Genomic DNA, 12,232 nt, shown 5'->3' with positions numbered 1-12,232 from the left:
ACCGTGCTCTGGGGCCACGGGGATATTTGGATATGAGAGTAAGACAGTCGCACAGAGGAAGTTAGATTTCACATGCCATTGTTCAGCCATAAATACGAGCAATGCTCTTCTTTTCTCAGTCTTTTCAAAATTCAGGTCACGTCTCTCTCATCATAGGGCATCCTGAGTAAATCACATCTCAAGTGGTGCCAAGATCTATCTGCCTTTGATAACCGATCTCAAAATCCTTCCCATTGCCTTTCTACCCACCTACCTACTTATGTGCTGGGTCCTAAAGCCATGTTTCACAAAGCTTGGGAATGGCATTCCCTTTCGATAAAATGAACAACTCACAACAACAGCTTCTATGTTGTTTGGTTTTCAACCCAACGGAGCTGACCATTTCCAGTGCACATTTACTGGTCCTGCCTGGAACGAGGGTCCCAGATTGCTGTCAACACCGGTACTAAGTCTGCTCCCAGTGAGGGAAAGTGGGGCAAAACCTTCAAATGCAAGATCCCCACCGGCCGTGGCATTCAAGCACGTCACTCCTAGGGGCATTGCGGTATGTCTATGCTCCCCAGGCAAACATTCTGAGATTTCATTCCCCAGTCAAGATGAGAAATCAACATTTTCCAAAGTCGGGGGGGACCCCAAACTACAGAATAACGTTTCCAAACTTCAGTAACCCCAGTCTGTGCTTGCGATGGACAGATCACAGTAGCCAAAACTGGGCACACAAATGCTTCAGCACTCACAAATTCTTATTTCTAGCCAGCTGTGTGATCCTGCAGTCACTGAACCTCTCTGGGCCACAACTGCTTTGTCCCTAAAACCAAGAGAATACAAAGACACCTTCCAGCTCTAATTTCTTTGGGTCTAGGAAAAAACGAAAATACTACTGTCTCAACTCTCTCTGCAGGCCTTAGAAAACTAAAACTCCAATTCAAGACCAGGACATTGAGGGGGAACAATCAAAAAGATCTCTCAGGTCCCCTTGCACATTTTGATCCTAACTCCGACAGTGAGGCATGACCAGGCAATTGGTCATAAAACATCAGCGGGCCTCATTGCTTCCAATGGCCAATTCTGCTCTCGCAAGACATTCTTCCTTATATATCAAGGCCCTGCCTTGAAATGCAAAGAGGCCATGGCAACAGCCAAGCGACCTTCCCTGTGTTCAAGAGCCCCTTCTGCTTTCGCTGGCCACTGGTCCCTGGGCTCCCGATTGCGCAAGAACAGGAGCATCCACCTGGCAAGGACAGGTAAGGAAGCCACACCTACCCTCAGCCACTGCTTCTCTGTGAGGGCATCGCTGTAGTCCACGTCCCGGCGCTGGCGAGACCCCCTGCCAAATATCTTCTCCTCCTCTTCTTCACACGTGAGCCGTTCTACTTCGGCATCATCCTTAATAATCCAGGAAGGCAGCTCATCTTCCTCCATTAAGCGGGGCTTACGCTTCGGGTTCCGGGCATCCTCCCTCCGCCGGTCCATGTCCATACGCTGGAGGTATTAACAAGAGTTTCACCAGTGGGAAAGGGGACTCGGCACAGGATCAACCTCACAGCACACAAAACGTTCACAAGTCACCCCCCATGGTTTCAGGGTCACTTTCTGCTTTTCCCATAAAGTCTCTCGATCCTGGCTGACGTGTTCTAGCTCGTTCCTCAAGCACCCTGTCTCCGCAGAAGATTCTGCAAGGTAAAGTCTCTTCCCTCCCTCTGTACCCCATCTTTGAAATTCATGCATTGAAAATACACTCTTTAAAAATTCCTGTACTTAGTCTGTGTGTGTGCAAAGCTCTCCCTTTAAGTCATAGCGAGGAAAGTCCAATTGGGGATGTATTTAAAAAATATGAGCCCTGGAGATATAATTCACTGCTTCCCTGGCATAAAAGTACTCCTTAAGCCTATAAAAGAGAAACTTCATTAAGAAGACTTCCTTTTACTCAATAGGGCTCATGCTTTTAATTAAACAACCAGCAAACAAAGTCAGCACCCCAAGTGTCGCCGCAGATCGGCCACCCTCGGACTCAGACATGTGGGTTACATTAATGGCTTAATTAGTCATTCGGCCACGAAGGTATTACATTTTTGGTGCACTGTGGGCTCCGTGAGAGGGATGTCCTTCAACTCTTTAGCTTTTAAGAAGTTTAGCTCTTATGAAAATACTATCATGCCAGAGAAGACGGTCAGATGCAATTTCATCTTAACTGATAAGGTTATAAGTAAAGTGTCTCCCTTTCATATATTTTCATTGATTCCCAAACGCCTAAGCCCCCACCTCTTGCTTTCTTTTTAAAAATCCAGTGCACTTGTAAGTAAGGTAAGTGCCACACACCCGGCTTTAACCTGTAATTAAACAACCCGCTAGCTTTAAAAAGCAAATAAAACCTCCACTGAATTGCTGCATACGTTAGTTATATAAGTATATATAGATATATACATTGCTAGCTAGATGTACTATTGCTACAGTCGAATAGACCATGAACCATTCAATGATTTACCTTGCCCTTTTCTTCCTTCGGATCTACCGTATTGAAACAGGGATTCAACATAACTTTTTCACAAGAACTAAAACCGGCAACCAAAGGTAAATGAAATTTCTATTCAAATCCAAACTTGACCTCTAGGATCCACATAAAAAATTCAAGTTCAAAGTCCCTTAAACTGCACTCACACTTTTTTTGGAAATCATTATATTCCCAACATGGGGCAGGCCTGCAGCATGGGGAGCCCAATTCGTCGATAAGTGTGGCTGTCCTGTTCTGTCATGGGCTAGCTGGAGAGGTTGTTCTTAATCCTGACTCCTAATGCTCTGGTATCAGAAATGGCATCTACCAAACTTGCGTTGTTAGCACAGAGAATGCCTTGCTGAATGCAATCTAGAGAGGGGCTTCTTGAAGTGACCTCCTAACAGTTCTTTAGACTGCTAATAAGAAAACAAACAAACAAACCATTTTTTGGTTAACATAGTCCACTGAGATAACACTTTGATTTTTGGTTTGACCACCACCATTACCTGTACCAAGAACTGTTAAAATGACTTACGCCATGCATTTGTTCACGATTGGGAATGTAAATCTTTCCTGACATAAAAATAAAAAAATGGATATAAAAAAATAAAAAGCAAATTGATATAAAATCTGATATAAAAAGTAAATTGCACTTGCTTTTTTTTCCCTTTTAGAAAGGGTTGACGCACTTTTTTTTTTTTAAATAAGCTTAAAGTTCTGATGGTTGCATCTCTCTCCAGAGATTTCTACTTGCAGAAGATGAGAACAAAATCTGAAGGTGATATTCAAGTAAGTCTAATTCACTATTCAGGTACGACATGAATATATTTGTCTTAAGACCTGATAATAAACGTTGTGCTAACAAGTACAGTTATTTTTAAAACGTACTTCTTGCCTTTGTAGGGAACATAGCAGTTTAAAGTTTCATGCTTGTATGTTATCAAAATGTTTCATATTTGTACCTTGATGTGTCAGAGATCTTTTTAGGTAAAATTCATAGGTAATCAGCATGAAAGATCACTGTTTCTGAAGTCCCATTTTTAGAAGGAAACAAGAAAAATACTCAAAAGAAAAGTTTTATTTTTAAAGAGACTGCTTGATGTGAGTGATTTAACTACAATGTCCATGGTAAATCAAATCACAAGCTTATATTAAATTTTTACAGAGAACTTTTTTTAATAATAAGGGATAAAAAGTTTAAATAGATGAAATCCAAATCTAGCTCACATTCCATTCTTGTGTCTCACTGAACTTTTTCATCAGAGTAGCTGGCAAGGATTCAAATTTGATTTCCTGCCCCCTGGTGGAGGTGCTAATGCATAGTGAATTGGCCAAAGGCAGCCCGCTGCTTAGATTAAAAAAAAAACAAACAAAAAAACACCAAACCAAACCCCAAATTTGTATAATTCCAAAATGAAAAGTCAGCCATTGAGAAACAAGCAGAACAAGCCCCAAATTGAAGTGCCTACCAAAAAGTGCTCCCTTTCCAGCATCACTCGTTCTAAACCTGTTCTTTGCATGATAAAATACTCCCAAATTAAAAGAAGGCTGGGCCTTGGCCAGACATTCAGTTCCCCCCCCCCCCCCCGCCTTCCAATTTCTCCAACAACCCACCCCAAAAGTCAAAAAAGAGAAGTACTCCCCCCCCGCCCCCCACCACACACACACTTCGGGGCTGTTGATGGAAATCTCCATCTCTGGGCCTAATCTAATTTGTATAATGACAGGCAGCTTATCCGTTCTTGGGCCTCAAGAGTACCTGAGGTGGTGGCGGTGCTGCATTATTGCCAAGCAGTGAGCAGCCAGGGAAGCTGAGGGCCTTTTGCGCCCCCCGCCCCCGTGTTCCCCAGGAATCTACATTTTAATAAGTTCCTCAAGGAGAGAAAAGATGTCTGCTTCCTATGTATATCTCCAATGTCCCTCGGTAGAGAACAATCTATAAAGGGGGTGACCAACAGTTTGAGTTAAGAAATCTCGGTTTCAGGAACACCCTACAGGGGCCATGCTGTTATATGACCCCGTTGCATCAGTTTGATCCAAAATGGCCCAACCCGGGGAAGGTGGTGCACAGGAGGTCGGGAGGGAAAGTACACATTCCAGGCTAGGAATTATTCCCATGGCTACCTAAAACTTCCCTCAGAAGGAATTAAGTGTCTTTTTATCTTGAATCGTTATGTGTGGACACAACGACTGTTCCCTAGACAAAAATTACAAAATCACACACACACACACACACACACACACACACACACACACACACACACACACACACGTAAGCCTCCACACAGCAGGAGCTCCCTTCTCAGACTGTCTATGCTAAAAAGACAGAGAATGCAAATCCTGTGGGTCCTATCTGGGCCAGGGGTCCTGTTTTGTTTGACCTGTAGCATCAGATCATAATAAAAAACTGAATTTAGCCACAAACATTTTGAAATCCAGAGTTGCACATGAAAAACCTACATTTCCAGCTTCTCTTGGCCATTTGGAATTCCTGGCTACGTGGGGCTTGGGGCCCTGTCCCCCTTAGACAAGGTTACCAGGTTACCACCGCTACCCACCCACCCCTCCACTCACCTCACTCCTGCAAACTGCTTGACTGACACCTGAGGGCATTCAAACTGGGGGGCCTCTGATGTGGGGGCTGTGCAGCATTCAACCACCTGAGTTACAGTTCACATTTATTCACTCATTCCGTCATCAGACTAAATGTCAGAAAGATCAACATGAATGACAGTAGTGGAGGGAGGCTTGCAACTTTCTGTGTCCTGATCCATGCTGACATCTTCACAAGGTCCAACATTTTGCCGGCATTCATTCAATCAGTATTTGTTAAGCAAGTACTATGTGCCAGACTATTCTGAGCATCGGGGAAGCAGAGATAAATAGTTACGAACATGCCTTAAGAATGCAGTAAAACATCACTCCTGAGGGCCTCCTTCGCTCGCCAAGGGGCTTGTTTCTGCACGTCCTGACCTTGTGGCAGGCTACACATGCAAATCAAATGCAGATTCCAGCAAATTACACATGACTACCTACGTAGCGTGGAACAAACATCAAGGTTGAAACCATGGATGTTAAAGCCTCAAATGTCAAGGTCCTTTTCTATCTGTCCGGACCAGTGAAATCCAACCAATTTCAATCTTTCAGTGAAGGCTACACCTTGATGTGCTTCTGGAAGGTTCCTGTACCCTTAAGCAGGCTCTCTTTACCATTAAGGAGAGGGATGACCCTACTGTTTGGTTGCTGTCCCCTTACCCCACAGGGAGCATATTTGCTGTGGGGATCCAGTAAGAAGACAGTGAGGGAATGGCTACAAACTACCTTGAGAAGCCAGGCAGGTTTCCTGAACGACGGGGCTTGGAGTTAGAAATGAGCTGGGAAGGGGGCGGCAGGTGGGGGGCGGGGATCTGTGGCAAAGCTGCAGACCACATGGCCTGTCCAGAGGGTACAGCTGCTACTGAGCCCTGGCCAACTGTTTCCATATAGAGACGTGGGCCTGGTATTGCCCCATTCTCCTTTTTCAAGAGAAGCCAGAAATCAGGATTCTTTTTATGTTGGCAACAAATTTGAAATTAAAAAAAAAAAAAACCACCGCGTGGGCCAAACAAAATATGCCTGCAGGCTAAATTCAGCCAGTTTGCAGCCTCTGAACTGAAGGAAAGGCACAGGCTTCACAAATGAAATTCTGCTAGGGCACGCAGGCTCCAGACATCTCGAGTTAATAGAGAAAGGTGCATGAGTTCCTATGATATTACCATGAAGAGATCAAATTCTTCTTCTCGTCGAGCAATCATTTGGTTCAGAGTCTCGTCGTCCGGCACTTCATCTTCTTCCTGGAGTCAAGAACACAATGACTTAACAGACATTAAGGGAGAGCTTGGACAAGTGGGGTGAGGTATGAAGGAGTCAAGTGGGTCTGTCCTGCAGACCACAGGGATCCGTTTCTCCAGCCAGAAAGAAAAGGGAAAGGTCATTGGGTGTAGTATTTGCCATCATTATTTTACAAGCTATTCAAACCATCTTTCCCTGAGCAAAATCAGTTTAGAAAGGAAACACGGTACACGATGAGAAATCCTGGGCTTTTTTGGGTGTGGATCTTGATTCCATTACTTCTAAAACAAAGATACTTAAGGGCTCGCTGCCTCAATGACCTAATCTGTAAAATGGGTGTGACATTTACTTGGAAGAGAAGTTGTAACATTTAAGTACGGAAATGCACAGGGGAAAGTGCCTGACATAAATCCCTTTAATGCTATTAATCTCAATCCACATACAAGGGCTTACTTTCAAAGCCTTGAAAAAACCACAAATAGGTGAAAGTTTGTGACTAGGCACAGAGCAAGACCTTAAAAATCATATAGACAGGTCAAATACAGAGCCTTTAAGATAGAGGTTCAATCAGTGTCTTTCAGAGGGAATTAATGTGCTAATGGTTAAAGCTGTGGATAGGACAACTAAGAATGTATCTGTGACAAACCCCCCATGAAATACCCTCAATTAAAAAAAAATTAAGTGAAATAGAGAAAGCAAGTACACAAGGGTTAACATTTTCATTTTATATTGTGTTAGACCAAGGCACATGCTCTCTCTGCAAATTCCTCAGAAACCAAGTTCTCCAGCTTCCTAGAAATGCAATGACTTCCACACTTAAGAAAAACATGATTTTATAAAGTTGGGCAGAGGCTGCAGAACTTACCTTCCAAAATTATTTTTATCATATGCTGGCTAAGCGTGTTAAAAATCGAATGGAGAATTTCAGTGTATTAGCAGAAGGAGGAAGGAGGAAACCCAGAACTTCAAACATCCAGTTTCCCAAATTATACATTCAAAATGAGGTACCTTGTTCTAGAAACAGTATGAGTGTAAGAGCGGCTTAAATGAGATAACTCGGGTGCTTCCCAAGATAATGTCTGAAGCGCTATGTTAGAAATGAATGCATTTCCATAAAGCAAAACTCTAATGATTCAAGCTAATAATCACTTCTAAAAAGCTTTCTATTCTAGTTCATCTCTAGACTGATTAAAGTCAATTTGTTTTAATATTACATTTCATCTGGCAAGGACTAGCTGGCAGGGGGCTGATACTTCACCATACAAAGAATCTGGTTAATGGATCCTTTGGTGGAAAGGTGCCCTGCTTTGTCCACTCTATACCCAGAACCCCATATTATCCCCTCAATGTCTATGCAACAGGGGGCTTGGACTTCCCCGTGCCCAGGATGAAAAGATTCTCTTGTAAACTGGCAAGAAGTCTGCCTGCAGGAGCCTGACCTTCCCGGAAACCAGAATGTCTGGGAGGTGGGCTAAATCTCTTCCTGGGCTCTTTGTGCCTTAGTCCTTTGTGGCCTGTCAACTGTGCAGGTTGTGGCCTCAATATTTGGTACCACAGCCCTGGACGGCAGTCTATCAGCATCCCCAAACATCTTCACATGCCGACACAGGCCACCCAGAAAATGGTGCCATGTCTGACACACCCATAGCCTGGAAGGAGTGTGGCCCCCAGGCCTGGGAGACACGGACATCTCCCCACAGCCTAGGAGGGCTGAAAAGCACCAGGCCACCTTGCACCCCATCTAACCCGGGCCAGCTTCTTTCACAAGCCTACACACGACAAATTAAGCAAAAACAGAGTGGAGGCCTTGGGTCACCGGCTTTGTGAACAGATATATCACGTACCACCACCACCCCCTTTTCTTCAATTTCCAGGGACGTAAACAATAACAACAACAACAAAAACACCCGAAAACCCGATTCTAAATCAGTACCAAATATTCAATTTCAAGAATTGGACCTATATCACATATTCAGTTTTAAGAACCAGAGTGGTGAACTATTCGAGATCAAAATTTTTAAAATGTGTGTCAAGGTATGAATGTATGTACACACTTCTTTTTCATGATTTTAATGAAATCTCACATGTAACTCATCAAATATAGAAGACCGATAAGTTAGGAAGAAGCACCACTAGAAAAGTGCTCTTCAGTGTGCAGAAAGCTTCATTTCAGGATTCATTTAAATATCAAGATCTACTTCACATTTAGACTCGTTTCAGGAAAAAAAAAAGTATGCGAGGCTTTTAAAAGAATTTGGCTTATAGTTTAGAGATGATTTAAAAAACATATATCCTACTGAAGGCAAAGTCAAGCTACATCTAATATATGTAATGAAAAGAGTGCTCCATATGACTCCGTAAGGTCAACCCACTCTTCAGTTTACAAATATGGGGACATCAAACCAAAGGTGTCCATCCCAAGACAATTTTGTGATAAAGATTGGTGCTGCTATTTTGCACAGTTTTCTATTTTTTAGACTACACATTGGAACTAGGTCTTTTGATCTCTTTCAAATCCATTTGGGTTGAAAATTTAGTACAGTTACCAAAACTGGGGCAACGCGTGGGTGGCTCAGTGGGTTCAGCATTTGCCTTCAGCTCAGGTCATGATCCCAGGGTCCTGGGATGGGATGAAGCCCCATGTAGGAAATCCCTGCTCAGTGGGGAGTCTGCTTCTCCCTTTCCCTCTACCCGCCCCGCTCATGCTCTCTCTCTCTTTCTCTCTCTTTCTCTGTTCTCTCTTTCAAATAAATAAATAAAATCTTAAAAAGAATTACTAAAACTGACAATCTAAAAAAAAAAAAAAATACAAGGGATGACCTGAAGATTCCCCCCGCTTAGAGAAACATAAGCAATGCATTCTTCGAACAATCTTGCCAAGGAAAGAGAGGTTGTTTTTTGTTTGTTTGTTTGTTTTTTTAGACCGGTCACTTTCTGAGCCTTTGGTCAGCTTTTATAGGAAACCTTGAACTGGGGGTAAAAGTCATGCTCTCCAGGTACAAAGTAAATAGGTTAAGATGGCTTGTCGTACAATCATACTGAAGTACTTAATCAAAAGGCGAAAGACAACAGAGGCCCTGGGGGATGGGAGAGAAAAGGCAAGGAGGGGCTCTTCCTCCCAGCTCTGTCTGGTCTCATCTGGTTGATTTTGCCCCCCACTCTCCCCCCATGGGCCCGTCTGCAGTTCTGTGCCTGCCCTACAGAAGGCAATATTTACAATACGATCAAGCCCACGCACGGGTTGCATCTCTGGGGAGAAACCTGGAAGAAGCGTGCCCTGGCTGAGCCTCGCGGTCCCTCTGGCAAATGCTTTTAGACACTGGTTTGGGTAACTTTCAGAGGCTTTCTGTGCTCGGGATGGAAGATAGCAGCTAATTTATTCATTTTAATTAACGCCAGCCCAGGAAACTCTTTAAAGAATGAAGAGGTCATTCTTAATCCTTCCAAGACAAAAGGTCACTTTGATTTCATAAACTCGGCTTTCTGTAATACCTCATTTTCCTCTTCGTGCTCCAGGATGGCCTGCAGGAACGCCCTCCGCTCGTGGCTCGAAGACTTCTGATCAAACATGCCCGCCTGGATCACTTTCTGATCTACGTTCAGCTTGTACTTTGCAGCGGCGAGAATCTTTTCCTCCACGCTGTTTACGGTGCACAGTCTCAGCACCCGGACCTCGTTCTGCTGGCCGATGCGGTGAGCTCGGTCCTGTGCTTGCAGATCCTGTGAGGGACAAGGACATGCTGTCAGGGGCCAGTGCGTGCATTAGCTGAGCACGCATGTCACCTGCCGGAGAGGGGAGTGAGGAGGGCTGTTTAGCCCACCCATACTCATCAAACATTTTGCTTTCATTTTTAACATAGGCAAGCTAGTTCATCCCTAATGGAGGGAAGCTGGGCTCTGATGAGCTCAGTTCACCATCAGAATTAGTCTCCAACTAAAAACAAAACAAACAAAAAAACCCCCAGTACATCTGATGTCAGAATTATGTCATTGATATGACCTACACCTGACCTTAAATTGCAAGGTCATCACGGCTGCTGGTGTCAAGTGTTAAAGAAGATTTTTAAAATAGTCATGAATTATACACACATATGTTACACATACACACTGTATATACAGGGATTGCTCAGGTGACAGATCTCCTGGGATCTAAACCCACCAAAGATGCAGTCTTTAGTGGAATACTAAATTGATCACATTTTTGGGGGCAGAAATCTGGCACTGTGTGTCGAAAGTGTGAAAACTGGGCTGGTCCCTGACTCCCGAAATTTTACTTCTGGTAATTTATCCTATGGATATAATCATGGATATGCACCAAGATTTGTAAATAAAGGTGTACCTCTCACTGTTAAATATTATTTACAATTTTTTAAAGCAGAGTTAAATAAAAAATCAACAATAACAGGTTGGTTAAAAAACTAGTCTTTGTATGTTATGTGCCATATATACTATATGTACAGTATCATACAAATCAATTAGAAATTTAATAACACAGAGCTATAATAAGTAAAAACTACAAGTTACATATGAGTAGGTACATCAGGATCCTGTATGCACATATTTACCCAGACCAAGAAAAGGCAGGAGGGCCACGCCAACAATATTGACATTTCCCAGTAATGAGAGTACAGTCATTATTAAATTTTCCTTTTATTTTCAAATGGCTTAACATTTTTTTCTGCTTTAAACATATATTACTCTTATAAGAAGAAAAAGGTTTTAATGAAATCTTTCAATAAAAACCTTCATAAACCTGAGGCCAAGTTACCTGATTTTAATGCTATACAATAAAACTTTCTCGGTCTGTTACTTTTACTCATTCTGGCCCAGGGGATGGTCTCTGAGCCCATACTAAGTACTGGTTTCCATGTGTCCCCCATTGGACCTGTTTCCATTTTTAGGGCAAAAGTCTGTCCCCTGTACCCTGCATCCCTAGCACCCGATTTTGCACAGAGCTGATACTCCACAGCTGTAAGCCCCTCCTGTTGACCAGATGAGTCATGCACGTGGCATAAGGCGACAACAGGCCCAAGTCCACCCAGGAGACCTGTCTTTGCTGCAGGGACCTCTATGATTAAATGACTAATGAGGCAAAAACTGCTCCTCAGAAGATGTCTGAATAATATTAAATATCAGACAGCTGAACCATGAACATGGCTGGCACCCATCCAGATTCGATGATTTTCCAAAGAGGAGAAAGTGAGGTGGATAAGTGAAATCCAAAGTTGGGGGCAGGGGTGGAACCCTGAACTTCATTTACAAGACCTTGGTTCAGTCATCTCTCTGAACACAGGCTCACCAGCGTGGTGAGGCAGCGGCCGAGATGGCGAGTTGTGTGCTGTCAACCTCTGGATTATCTTCTAGAACAGGGGTCAGTGAGCTGTTTCTGCAATGGGCCTAAGAGTGAGGATCTATTAATAGTAAATATTCTAGATTGTCTGGGCCAAGAGCAAACACTTAGCAACTGTTCTCACCGAAAGGCTGATTATCATCTTTTTTCTCCATTTTACATTTTTCTACTTAAAAATGGGAAAAAAACTATTCTTAGCTCACAGATCTTACAAAAGCAGATGGCAGGCCAGATTCGGTCCCCAGGTCTGAGTTTGCTGACCTCTGCCCTAGAAGATGCTGATAAATCACAAAACTATTAAGGTACAGGTGGCCGCAAATATAACAGGCAAGGAAGTAGAGGGCCTGGGGCATCTACAAACGGGGGTAGTAAGTTTGTGAGCCCTCGTGAGCTGGCTGCCAATGAGGTGTTTTGTTCTGTTCCGTGGTGGTGCCAGTGGTGTTTTTTGTGTGTATAAAGCCATATATCTATTTGGAAAGCAGCAAAAATTAGTGTTTCTAGGCTGAAGAAGTTTATGGAATGTGAGCCCGAGTCTGTAAGCCAAAATGGGGAGGGGG

General features: G+C 43.3%; 1 protein-coding gene across 6 annotated transcripts in view; it reads right to left on the bottom strand.

Annotated features, from left to right (window-relative positions):
* The window catches only part of SMARCA2 (SWI/SNF related BAF chromatin remodeling complex subunit ATPase 2), a 169,397-nt gene that overhangs the window by 63,795 nt on the left and 93,370 nt on the right, over positions 1-12,232 (bottom strand). For all 6 annotated transcript variants that reach the window (XM_025891509.2, XM_025891513.2, XM_073878124.1 and 3 more), the window contains exons 25-27: positions 9,818-10,045; positions 6,250-6,327; positions 1,264-1,482 (exon numbers count right to left, since the gene is read on the bottom strand). In XM_025891509.2, coding sequence (XP_025747294.1) covers positions 1,264-1,482; positions 6,250-6,327; positions 9,818-10,045 — 525 coding nt within the window. The remainder of the gene's footprint in view (positions 1-1,263; positions 1,483-6,249; positions 6,328-9,817; positions 10,046-12,232) is intronic.

Source organism: Callorhinus ursinus, unplaced genomic scaffold (genome assembly GCF_003265705.2).
Source record: "Callorhinus ursinus isolate GAN/ISIS: 27379988/994484 unplaced genomic scaffold, GSC_fseal_2.0 scaffold28, whole genome shotgun sequence".
NCBI classification, from domain to species: domain Eukaryota; kingdom Metazoa; phylum Chordata; class Mammalia; order Carnivora; family Otariidae; genus Callorhinus; species Callorhinus ursinus.
The sequence above is the reverse complement of the archived record's forward strand: the minus strand, read 5'-3'. Positions and strand labels throughout refer to the sequence as shown.